General features: G+C 29.3%; 1 protein-coding gene across 1 annotated transcript; it reads left to right on the forward strand.

The window, feature by feature from the left end:
* Positions 1-541: 541 nt before the first annotated feature.
* On the forward strand, positions 542-10,702 carry LOC129229236 (uncharacterized). The gene is made up of 6 exons (XM_054863501.1): positions 542-586; positions 3,649-3,712; positions 4,977-5,099; positions 7,109-7,230; positions 7,876-7,927; positions 10,595-10,702. The coding sequence occupies exons 2-6, from the start codon at positions 3,671-3,673 to the stop codon at positions 10,655-10,657; spliced, it is 402 nt and encodes a 133-aa protein (XP_054719476.1). The 5' UTR covers positions 542-586; positions 3,649-3,670; the 3' UTR covers positions 10,658-10,702.
* The last annotated feature ends 3,157 nt before the right edge of the window (positions 10,703-13,859 follow it).

Genomic DNA, 13,859 nt, shown 5'->3' on the forward strand with positions numbered 1-13,859 from the left:
GTCAGATGGGATTGACACACTGCTAATTAATAATAGTGTGAAAAAATTAGAGATTAAGACGGCAGCCCAGGACCGGTGTCCGTACATCTTCGCAGTACCGATGCATTGGTTTAGAGAAAAATTCCATACCAACTTAACAATGTGAGATGCACACACTGGTTTTTTGGTGATGCATTGCTCAGAACTAGAAGACAATGTTTAAGAATTCTTCCTAGCACTACAGTGGCCGCCGCTTATATGAATCACGTTTGTTCTTGTCAGTTTTGAGTCCATAAAGCGGTTGGTTCAATAAAGCGACTAGTTCAATAAAGCTGGATTTTGTTCAGTTTTTGACAATCTGAGTCATTAAAGTGGTTCATTTAATTAACCATTGATTCAATAAACAGGTGTCTACTTTATTTGTACTACAGTTCTTGTCGCATAAGCTTCTAACTTCGAATCACCAGTTAATGAGTTTAAATGTTAACTTTATTTCCTTGTACTAACAGTAATTGATTTAAATAAAACAATATTTACTGTATTTTTCTCTGTTACAGGTAATATTTAGCCAGCGTGCAAAAGAGGAAATTAAACAAATTGCATCTAAGTAAGTTCATTTCATTAGTATAAACCTTAGTTTGTCTTGTGTCGAGTGAGATTTACATTGCTCATACTTCGTTAGTGTTTCAAATTATGTTATTTTAATTTTTAATAGTAAAAGTTGTAGTGCCTTACTTTCAACAAGTTATAAGTAAACATATTTTGACCACATCTCCATGATCACTTCTGAAGGATGAATCAAAAAGTAATGCCTCCGTCTTTGTAGTTTTTACTTTCTCAGCTACTGGACTATCTATGCATAATACTGTATAAGTATGATATGCTCTTTTTCTTCAAATTTGCTGGTTAGAACCTTGGATCTAATGCTAAAATAAAGTCATTTTTATACTTCTCGCAAAAGAATGTGCACTTGTGAAAATCAATAATTTCTTGAAAATTGTTTATGGGAATATTCTAATAGATATCAGCAATGTGCAATCATGGGAGAAGCAGTTTGAAAATGAAAATTGAAAATGAACTTGCTTTACTTTTTTGAAACATAGATTTTGTATTTTAACAAAATACAAATGTTGGTAAGCCAAATGGGGATTAAGGAGCTGGATTTGTAGAGTTAAGGTGTTTGATATTTTGTATTGTGCCAGGACTGCAAAATGAACAGCCCTCACATAAAAAGATGATCTCATACCGTAAGATGTATCTCTATGCTAAACTAGAGCAGGAATTGAATTGGAGGGAGCGAGTCCAATCATTGACTTAGCAAAAGCTGACCCAAAGACCTCAAGTTACATGACTCAGCAATGACGAATGGTTGGCACGTTTTGCGTGAAACAAGCAAAAGAAACCTGATTTCTCTAATGCTTTGCTTAAAAATCTCACGTGACTTGAGGTTTCATGAATGAAAGTCTTCACTCCCTCCATTTTATCTCTACTCAAAGATGCTAACTCATGGCAAGGAATCTTTTGATAAAAACACCAATAATGCAGTTACTGCAAAAAGATTTATTTTAAAAAATATTCATTTCCTATTTGTTCTGAACCTTTATCTTAAAAAAAAATTGTAATTTTAAAAAATCTTTTATGATTCTTTAAAACGCTTCTACAACTCAAAATTGTGTTGTTTGTGTTAGACAGTTTTTTACTTAAATGTGGTTTGTCTATAAAATGTATCCATAACCCAATTTCACTATTCACAATTTAAAAAACATACTAGGGTTGGTTGGGGTAAGTGGGACCCCTTTTCAGAATAGTTCATTTTTGAAACCTTATACAAAAGTTTTGAAACAAAAAAAATTAAACTTATAGTCTTATTTTATCTTAGACATTATTAATAAACAAAAGTTAATCATTATTTTCTAAAACAATGCTTTAAATATTCTTAATGATTATACTTATTAAAAAATCGGATGGGTGTCCCACTTATCCCATAGTAAGGGATAAATGGGTCACCCCCCCCCCCTTTTATTTAAATTTCAATAAAGCATATCTAAAAAAGGAGTAAGGGGTCTTACATGATAAAGTATGTAAATTTTTATTGTGTGAATTATTTTTTTGTAAATGTATCCATTTATGAGATATTTACTGTCTTTAAAAACCTGTATCACAGAAAATTTTAAAACAAAAATCAAACCAATGTTATTTTTGAAATTTATCAAAAACCTATACCTATATATTTTACTTTTACATATAAAGGTGTGTTTAATGAACATAATACAGTTGATTAAGATCAATTTGAGTTAATTGGCCAAAACTATAAGTTGAAAAAGAAATTGCAAACACTAAATGACTGCGTCTATGTAAAATTCGCTAAGGAATAACCATTATTGCTTCATCCTCAGTAATTATTCCAACATCATCTGCTGCACTATGCCAATAAAAAGTCACTATTTCTATTCATTCTTGCAAATTCAACAGTATATTTTAATTTGTATCATCAACTTCCAACATTAGACCTACTTAAATCAAAATTATTTTCTTTCATGTATGTTTCACATATACATAATCGCCAGCTTTAGCAGTTTTTGTAGCTGAACTATAAATTCCTACTAAGTCATCATAGTTGTCTTGTATTTTACCAATGCAAATGTTTAAACAGAGTTGCTTTTGATTTTTAAATCCCCATCATTATAGGGGGACCCACTTACCCCATATAGCAAAAGTGTACGGGGCCAGTGGGAAACCTCTTCTTAAACACTTATTAATAATATTTTATGCAAAAATTCTTGTTGCTGTATGAACTTTAAGTTAAACTATAAATGAAAAACTAATTCTAAAAAAATAATAATATAAACTAACCTGGAAACACTTCTTTGAAAAATGTTGCTTGAACTCGCAAAAAAAAAACTTCAGAATTCCTTTTTTTTTCCTTGACTAAGTGCTATAAATGACTTTAAAAAAAATTCCAAATATGTGCTAAATCAATCACTGTGATGAAATTTATTATATGATCTGTGCAAAAAAGATTGAAAACTTTGTACATATTTTTTAGGGGGGTGACCCACTTACCCCAGTGACACACTTCCCCCCGGCCAACCCTACTTTAAGAGCAAATGTAATATTTTCTAGGATATTTTGGAGCATGAACAAGTATCTGGGTCTGCAAATTTTGGTGGGGGGGAGAATATAGACTTTATTATGTTTATCAAGTTTGTTTGATAACAAGTTTTAATTCATATTTTTCAAACGTTTTTAAGAAGTAATGATGTGTAATAAAATTGACACAAAATAATTCATTTGTTTTTCAGACAATTTTGTTGGTGAATTTAATCTGCTGAAACTTACTTTTAAACTTGGTGCATCTTCAATTAAAACTATCTTTTAAAAAAACTTTATATCAATGTTTTTATATAAACCTTTTTTCCCCTTTAGAAAGAAAATTCTTTCTGATTTCAAAATGTTTGGCACATACAGGTGATCTAAAATGCGTTAGACATTTTAGTTTACCTTACATGTTAACAAATTTGCATGTTTAAATAATTTTTACAAGGTGTAGTTTTTTTTAATAAAATTATTGCCTTTTACTATTTAATCATAAAACTTCTTTGCTGTATCAACTTTAATAATTCATTTTTTTAAATCTCTTTTTAAAGAATGCTTATTGTTATTTTGTAGAGGAAATGAAATTCAGAAACAAATGGCAGAGAAGCTCTTGCAAACAATCAATCTGATCAATGAAGTAAGAAATATTATATTCGTATTGAATATTTGGGTTATTACTTGTTTGTCATGGGAGATAGGTCACTGTGACCTCCCAAAAACCTTTCTTTTTCGTTTTTTTTTTTTTTTCTTTCTTTTTTTTCCAGTTTTTATCTGATAATTTGGAAATTTTTGGAACACTTGCAATATATGTATATAGATATACATTGAAAACATATTATAGAGGAAACATTAGATAGAATAAACCACAAGCCCAAAGGTGTGCAAAGCAGCCAAAAAAAATAAGTCAGGTAAATATAAACATCAAAAAACAACAAGCAGACAAGGTTACGAAACAGATAAATGGCAAAGATGAATCCAGAACTCCTCAGCAGTGGGAGCTTCATCCAATGGTCAAAAGTCCCAAAAAATATACTAAAACTAAATGTAGGATGTCCAGTTCCGAAAAAACTAGCATTCAGGAATACATTGGGCTAAACGCACTACATGTGAAAATTGAATGCAGATTTCTGTAACTGAGAAGCAGATTTCAATTCCAAAAATCTGCATGTAATCCAAGATTTTTGGTGAAATAATTATCTTGATTGATCTATGCAGAACTCTATAAGTAAAAGATTTCAAAGTTGGAATTTAATGTGCCTTTGTGTGTGTGTGTGTGTTTTTTTTTTTTTTTTTTTTTTTTTTCCTATTTAAAATCTCTTGTTAAAGAATCTTGACAGTTAGTATTACAAAAATATTATGCCTAACAAGTTTAGTAAATGGATTCAATATTGTTTTCACCCTATATGGTTGTGCCCTTTTTTGTTGAGAGTGATGTTTTATTGTGCAATAATTATTTTCAGCATTTAAAAAAAAAATGAAATAATGGAAAATACACTTGTAATGAATAATAGCATGTAGTTATTGTTGATTTGTGATAGTGAAAAAGCATACTTAGTTGGTTCTGGAAGGAATTTTTGTTTCTTTATTGAATTTTTGCTAAAATATTTAGCTAAAGTTCTATCCAGATCATCAGTCATCAAAAGTTTTTACTTTTTATTAAACTATCAAGCGATCTCATTTAACTTTACTTATAATCTCTTGAAATGTGAAGCTAATTTCGATCTGTTGCCCTATAGCTTAATAAACTCCTTTTTAAAATTTAATTTCTTTCTCTTGAGAATTTGAAAGAATAGAAAGATTTCAAAATTATTGTGTGAAATGTAGAACGGTTTTAGAAATGTAAGTCTCAATCTTTTGTAGGATTTATAAAAAAAAAGATTTATCCATTTGTTCCGTTATAGACTGTTGGAGACGCTATATCTGATCTGCTCCTTGTTGAAGTTATACTTTCTGAACTTGATTGGAGTGTTGATGATTGGAATGCCATGTATACTGATTATCCTAACAAGCAGATGAAAGTCAAAGTTCGTATTTGTTCGTTGTCTTTTATTTATTAAATTTGTTCTCTTTCTCAGATGTATTTTAAATATTGCTGTCTGACAAAGAAAGTTACTCAACTAAAAATAAAACATTGGAGAAAATCAAGATTTTATGTAACAGTAGATTTAAGTGATTTAGCCTCAAATATTACAATGTATGCAAAAAAAAATGATGTGATTAAAGGGAAAACCCAATGTAAATAAAGCACACATTTCAGAAAGTCATGAGAGAACTAAATGAAATTAGTTCTCTCGCGACTTCCTGGTTGTGTTGGCAAGCTTTTTGCACTGATGACGAGGCTCTATTGTAGCCTTGAAATAGCTATAATCTGTATTTTCTTCAGAATCTGTGCTTTGTTTACATTGGTTTTTCACTTTAATCATATGATGTGATGTCTACTAAATAGTTTTTGTTGTCTAAATTAATAATGCAAGTATAAAGTTTGAAAATAAAATTTCTAAAATTGTAAAATTTTAATGATACATCATTGTTGATTATACCGTTTTCACGCCACCTTGCACCAGTTGTGTAAGCTAATTGTGTCGGAAGAAAGAGCATTAAGTTTAGATTTCAAACTAATAGTTAGTACCTTTTTCAAAAATTTTGAGTTAATTTTGTTGCCGAGGTGCGATATAATCTATTTTGAAGACGTAATTTAACTTTTCTCCTATGCCTATTTTGAGATTTTAGGTATGAATTTACAAATTCTTTAGCTTTAGTTCTCATAATTATGTGAGAGTTTATAACAATTAAAATAGGTTTTGGAATTAAAAAAATTCTGAATTATTTTATGATAGTTGACAGTTATCAATTCTTCCGAAAAAACATTTCATGTCCTACGCCATGACAAATACAGTAAACTTCCAAATATCAGCAATTAGATTATCCATGGTTCGAATTATTTGCAGGTCTTTTCATAACTTTTTTTTATTTATTGATTTTTTTTTAACTATCATTAAATGTTTTTTAAACTTGTTATTGTGCGTTTTTAGCTTTTACATATGTATATTTTTTACATTCAATGTAAGTAGATGCAAGGTAGTAATGTTTTTAGCTATAGTTTAAATGTACGTGTAAGTGTTATTCATATTTTTTAGCTATTGTATACAGTTGTATCCTTTTTCACCTATTATTCGGATTATCCGCGGTTACCATGCCACTGTATTCCGCAGATAATCGCGAGTTTACTGTATTGTTATTAAAGAGAAAAGTCTTGCTTTAAAAAAGGAAGAAGAACAAGATCTCTGACCATTCATGCATGTGATTTTTGCTTGCAAGATTTTTTTGTTATATACCCTTACTTATAGTTTTAATGAAATATAGCTATCTCATTCAGCCACGAAAATGCGTGTTTTCCATTGAATGACATACTGCTATTTTCAGAATTATTTGTATAAAGTATTTTTTCTACATTAAGCAGACTACAATAACATTAATCCAATTTATTTGTCTGGTATACGTTCTGTTATCTTTTAATTGTAACAAATTTATGTTGAGCCCATTATGTTATGCCACCTCATCTTTGTTGATAATTCTACCCAAGAATAAAAATAGTGTCCTTTTTTTCCAAACTATAGGTAACTTGATTAATGTATGAAGTTAAGACATTAATGTTTATTACAATTGTTTTATACTGTGATAAAAATATATTTCATACATTATTAAAAACGAGTAAGAGCTCACTCAGAAACTGAAAGTAATTTTTGGATTTTTGCACAAAAGCTGCGAACATCAATAGCCGGTAATCCCTTGACTTATTTTTCCTTCAGAATATAAATTATTTTCTATTTATTTCTATGCACTGTAGACATAGTCTTGTGGTTTTGTTTTTTAAATATCAAAGCAGTTCAAATTATATATAATAACTTGAAACACAGGAAACATAAGCTTGTTGGCTGGTAAAAACAAAACCTAGATAAAAGAAAAAGTTTTTCGTCAAAATTCTAAAGAACTGTCTGGTTGGTGAGACTACTATCAACTATTTTGATTTCAGGTGCCTGATCGTCAAGCTATTGTTACTACAAATGCAGAAAGAACGTGCGTGAAACCTGCTGGCTTACAAGCAAGTATTGATTCTGCTGTAGGTCAATATTCAAAAGCTAGAGCTTTTGTTAGGTAAGTTACAGATATTCATTCATGTCATGTTTAACAATTTCGTGTTCCAAAGCTCTAATGAGCAAGAGGGATGTTATCCCAGAGAACAGAAAATGAATTTTTAAACCATGTTTGTTGGCATCTTAAATCTGCTATAGTGACAATAGCTAAATGAATGTGCAAAAGAGGCATAAATATGACATAAAAGAGATTTAGCATAGGAGAGGGAGATTTTTAATGTCTATATTAAATAATAATCTGTTGTGAAAGGATAAATGAATGAGTTTTACGGAGAATATTGTTAGACACCACCCTAATATCTTAACATGAGGCTCTATCGAAAACTTGCCAAATGTCGCCAACTCGACTGTCATCTCGTTTTGGTGCCAGATATGGCGAAATGTTGCAACCTGGTCGCCATATCACTTCTGTTTAAATTTAAATTTTACCTTCATCTCACCAAAAGAAGTGAACTTGAAGAAAGATAAGGAAAGGTCTTTTTTAGGAAAAAATGTACTTAAATTTGTTGATGTATTTTTTCCATACAGAGGAAATGAAGTCCTTTTCTCTAAGATAAAGGAATTTGCATTATTCTATTTTTTATTTTAATTTTTTTGTATCTTTTTTTCTTCCTAATTTTAAATTTGTTTTGTCTTTATCTTTTAGGCCATCTGGTACTGAAGATATTGTTAGAGTTTATGCTGAAGCGGAAACTCAGGTAATTTTATATTTGTCCAATTTTGTACTTATTGATTATAATAATTTCACAAAGGATGTGAAGTGCAAAATAAAACTGTAATGAAAAATTGTAAGCAGAAATAACCTCTTTCTGATGTGCTAACTTTGATTTTGTTTTGTTTGTTCTGCAGGATTTTAATTTAGGTTATGTCATTATTTCTTTTTATGAGTTTAAATGATAAATCAGGCAAAGCACCCTTATCAAATTTCTGCTGTTATTTTGTTAGGCATGCAATTTTAAGAATCAAATTTCTAGCAAATGATGCATATCATGAATAAATATTAGTGGGGAAGATTTACACATGATTAATTATTTAGGTCATGAATAAAATCTTGTGTGTAGTAATGCTTTGAAAGTTCATAGGTGTTCGCTTGTACGTTTTTTGTCTTTTGTTCATGACTTTATTTTATTTATTTTTGTATTATTTCAAAAAAAGGTATAATGTAAAATTTATGTTTAGTAACATTAAATATTGTAGATGAAAAGCTACTTATTTTATCATTTATAAGGGCTACTGTTAAACATTTTTCTTAAATGACCAGATTAGAAAAAAGTCCTTTAAAAGCTACTTGTACTGCCACTAAACTGATCAAAATACATTAACATGATTGAAAGAAATATTTTCAATCTAATAACTCTGCATAAAAATTTTAAACTGATTCGATACCAATATGAATGTTAATGCTTTTTTTAACTGTTCAAAACTTGCCAAAAAATTGTTTAACCAAAAAATTAAGTATGGTTTGAACTAAGATGCAAAGCACTCAGCATTGTGGCCAAAAAAAAAAAAAAAAAAGAAAGAAAGAAAGAAAAGAAAAAGCAATCATCATTTTTAAGGTGCAAAAATTATGCATGCATGAATTTTGGACTTTTAAGTCTCCTATTTGATTTCTGCTATGCATCCGAAAATTCATAACATTTTCATATTGAAGAAAGGTATTCCTTACATCCTCAAAGCTCATGTATGCAATATTTCTGCAAGTTTGTGCTTTAATAATTCTGAATTAATCATTTATAGTTTTATTCTTCTGGATGGAAATTCCTCTTAATTTTTGTAGCAGAAAAAAAAAGGATAATAGAAGAGAAGTCCAAAAGAAGTGTTTTCCTCTGCATAATGGCTCATTTTATTTCTGAAAAAAATCAATTTTAGTTATTAATGTTCCTAATTTTTACTTTTGAATATAATTCATCTTTATTTAAGGAACTGCAACTTTTTTTCTTTATTATGCTAGTGAAGTAAATATACATGAAACATCTATTTATTGATTTAACATTATTTATATATATATATAGAGGGAGAGACTGTCAGCCCCCACGTAATCAGGTAAAAAATAAACGAATCCCCCCCCCCCTCCTCCTTATACGAATAAAACCTCCCGGAACCAAATTTTTCCATATAGATGCAGTGTTCAGGATCCCCCCTTAATCGAATAATATTGATCAACTTTCAAATATTTTTGTTGAGAAATTTTTTTAATAAATTAGAAATAAGTAAGAACAATTGTTGACATAAACATGTAAAACAATATTTTTCGTAATCAACGGGCAAGAAAAAAAAATTCAATTTTTCCATCAAAACATTTTTTTATTCGTTTTATTTTTTTTTTAATATATATATATATATATATATATATATATATGTATGTATGTATGTATGTATGTATGTATGTATGTATATATATATATATATATATATATATATATATATATATGTATATATATATATATATATGTATATATATATATATGTATATACATATATATATATATATACATATATATATATATATGTATATACATATATATATATATATGTATATACATATATATATATATATGTATATACATATATATATATATATGTATATACATATATATATATATATGTATATATATATATATATATGTATATATATATATATGTATATATATATATGTATATATATATATATATATATATATATGTATATATATATAATATATATATATATACATATATATATATATATAGCCATTACAAGATAAAACAATAAATAATGCAATCAATAATTAAGTTAAGTGACAGGAAGAAATATACACATTTTTGACAATACTAAATTGATAAATATTAAACGCAAAACACGGCAGATGAGAAGGGAAATAAAAAAATTATAAAAGTGTTCCCAAAAGACACTGAACAAAAAATCCACAATCACAGAACTTTTTCAAAAAATTATGTAATGATTTAGAAAGATAAAGAACATTTCCCCACTTATAAACTAATAATATTTCTTGGAACCGACGATATTCGATTAAGCAGGGCCAACAGTCTTGGAGATAAACTAATAAAAGAAAAAGCATGTAACAAAGAAAAACCTTGAAAGCAAGAAAAACTAAAAAATGCTAAATCCAAAGACAAAGCTGCTTTGAAATGTATCTCATCGACATTGGAAATCTTTCAGTAACAAGTACCAGATCTACAAAGAAACATTCAATGGTTTAGTAGGCCAATGCACTGAAAAATCCAAAAAATATATTGTGTTTTGTGTAAATTTCAATTGCCAAAATGTTGTCACAAAATTTTACACTATTCTAATTTAAACCTTTTTTTTATCTTGTACTTTATTATTTTCAAGCCTTGTTATAAAATTTACATTTCTTTTATAGGAGGATGCTATCGCTTTAGCTGAAAAAGTTTGTTCCTTAGTGAAGAAATTCACATCTGATTAATGTAAATAATTTTTAACAGAAAATATTAAATATTTTTTTACTTACTTCTTGTGTGGAGTTTATTTTTAAGCAATTATAAGCTTAAGATGATATTTTTGTTTACCTAACAAAAACGAATTGAAGTAGAGTTGTTGAACATGTTAAAGATGAGGAAAAAAATAAATACCAGTGTGCTGAGACATAAAAGAGTAAACAACAGCTTTAAATACGCACAAACTTCCAAGAGATTGTGGACATTTGTTTCAAAGTTACAAAAAGCCTCGTTTTCAGTGCAAAATGAGGTGATTTTTGAAAGTTAAGCCTGACAAAAGCCAAAAGTTTGAGCTTCATTGATATCTTTGTCAGGAGTTATATCCATATGCTCACAACCTTTTGCATTAAAAAGGTTATGAGCATATGCAAAAGCCCATGCATACAATTTTGTATTGGTTTTAAAATATGTTAAGATTTTTATGTAATTTTAGCTTTCCTTCAGTAAAATTAGAGAAAGAATGACTTTGAGTCCACATTTTCTACTCTAAGGTTAAAAATTAGAATCCCTTTATTTTGATATTTACTTTTGTAAATTCATACACAGAACACTTTGTTCAATAAAAACTGTATTTTTGCTATTTATGAACACTTCTGTAAGGGTTCTGCACTGCATTTGAAAATTCATTTGTTGGATCAAATTAAGTTTAAGTTCACTTTTAGTTTTGTGATGATTAAACTAACCTTTGATAAGTTACTGGAGGGGGGGGGAGAGGAGAGATGTACACTACTTCAAAACAGATAGTAGGGAAGAAATAATAATTGTAAATTTATTTATAGGTTAAATAAATTATCTAAATAGCATCAATGATCCCTTTAAATGTAATTTAAAGTTAGTGCAAAATTATGAACCAAACCAGTGGTTGGAAGTAGCTCGCTACAAGTAGCGACGCTACTGTAGTAGCTACATTTTTTAGTAGTTTGTAGAGTAGCGCACTACTTTTTAAAAAAGTAGTGTAGCGAGTAATTCGATACAAAAAAGAAAGTAGTTTGTAGCGAGTTATGGAAACTACTTTTAAATAAACTTTTTAAAAAAAAATCAAGGTTCAAGCGAATTTTACACAAGTACATCAACGGATGCAAAAAGAAATAAGACTCATAAAAACACAAGCTCACCTCAAGAATATCATTTTGACGCCAAACATTCTATCTGTTGGACACCATTAGTTTGTTTGCCATCGTAATTTTCATATCTCAACAAAAACAACCCTGTTGTAAAAATTTTCCCGCCAAGAAAACCTTTAACTTTTCCGCACAAAAAAGAAAATCTGCATCCTAAACCCAAAAACCCTCAGCCATAAAAAGTTATGATATCTAGTTTGCCTGCCAAGTATCTGCCAAACTATCATCCTCCCTCTTCTCCTTTTTCATCACAGCTACTTCCATTAAAACCTCCTCTCACCTTCAACTCAGAAATATGGATAGATCTTTTAAATTGTTTATCTTGTTTGGCGCGAAGCTTTTTGCTCACTTCACTTTGAAAAGTTTCCCGCCAAATAAGATAAACAATTTAAAAGATCTATCCATATTTCTGAGTTGAAGGTGAGAGGAGGTTTTAATGGAAGTAGCTGTGATGAAAAAGGAGAAGAGGGAGGATGATAGTTTGGCAGATACTTGGCAGGCAAACTAGATATCATAACTTTTTATGGCTGAGGGTTTTTGGGTTTAGGATGCAGGTTTTCTTTTTTGTGCGGAAAAGTTAAAGGTTTTCTTGGCGGGGAAATTTTTACAACAGGGTTGTTTTTGATGAGATATCACATCTTTTTGCATTGATATTATTACTTTGTCTGTATTTTTAGAATTGAGAACTTCAAGTCAGAAAATTTTCAATTGAAACAATGCTGTTTTGTGATTTTAAGGAACAAGAATGGCTAGCCTAATTTTACGTAAAGTTATTTTCTTACTATTAAGATTCTATGTTCATTTTGCGAGAATTGGGCGGTTTAAATTTTATTGCAATCCTTGTATCCTCTCTGTTGCAAAGAAAACTTCTTGGATTACAAAATACTATATTTTAAATTATATTGTTTTCGAGTACTTTACAACTTCGCAATAAATTCTATTACAGTTTCTTTATTTGACAGATTATTCAACATTTTCATGAAGGTTTCTTTAAATGTTTTACAGCTTGAGGGCTATTTTAATCTAGCTTTTCACTTTTTGTTTAGTTGCATTTTTTCTTAAATCGTGGATTATTTTACGTTTTATGGGATAATTTTAATTGTTTGGTGATTTATCTTTTTCTTGATAGAAGTCTTTGTCTTGTTTAATACCTAGTTTTGTTTAAAAGTTCATTTAAAAAACGAAATAACGCATGTTATCACCAAGCAAAAAAAAACTAAGCCATTAAATATTTTAAATTTGAATGTGTCAGAAGATCTATACAAATTTACTCGATGTCAAATCCCGGATATCCCAAATTTGCCATAGCGAATGCGCATGTTGTGCGCAGACTAAGCTCATTAAAAGTCTTGCTTAAACTAATTTAAAAAAAATTTTCAGCTAACAAATTACTGCAAAGCACGGATATCCACACACGTATTTCATATATTTTCAATTCATTATGTGTTGTTTGTGAAAAATCCATTAATTTAGAAAATAAGCAAACCAATAAAAAAGTGCTATTTTTTGCTTTCAATTAAAAAGTTATATGTGCCGTATTCATATACGTACAGTTTCATATAATTTGTCACGTAAAATATTGTAATGGTTTAACCCCAGTTTCGCGCCAACATTTAAAATTTCTTCCCTCCATAAATATATCAAAACTGAAAAACAGGGGGAAGGAAATTTCGTATTGGCAAAACTTGGGCGGGGGGGAGGACAGCATTCTAATCTCATTCATTAATTTGTTTAAGTATAAACAAACAACATAGAATCTAAAAACAGAAGGCCCAATGAGCTAAGTCTGCACGCATGCGCAGTCGCTGTGGCAAATTTGTGATATCCGCGATTTAAAGTCTAGTTGCAACTGTTGGATATGTTTTACAAATACAAATACAAATACAAACGTGACGACCAGCAACAGGCTCTGGGCCCAGCTAGACTGGTCCTAGTCAATTTACAATCCCTAGTGAAGATCAATGGCCCTCTTAAAACTGTCTACTCCTTTGCTCATTACCACCTCTTCCGGTAAGCTGTTCCAAGGTTCCACTACCCTGCTAAAATAATA

The sequence above is a fragment of the Uloborus diversus genome, chromosome 9 (assembly GCF_026930045.1).
Source record: "Uloborus diversus isolate 005 chromosome 9, Udiv.v.3.1, whole genome shotgun sequence".
NCBI lineage: Eukaryota > Metazoa > Arthropoda > Arachnida > Araneae > Uloboridae > Uloborus > Uloborus diversus.

Bases quoted from the DNA above. Each gene is read 5' to 3' on its own strand.
- LOC129229236 (XM_054863501.1), top strand. From the start codon at position 3,671: ATGGCAGAGAAGCTCTTGCAAACAATCAATCTGATCAATGAA. The intron at 3,713-4,976 runs GTAAGAAATATT...GTTCCGTTATAG, and splicing joins CAATCAATCTGATCAATGAA to ACTGTTGGAGACGCTATATC. The intron at 7,231-7,875 runs GTAAGTTACAGA...TTTATCTTTTAG, and splicing joins AAAGCTAGAGCTTTTGTTAG to GCCATCTGGTACTGAAGATA.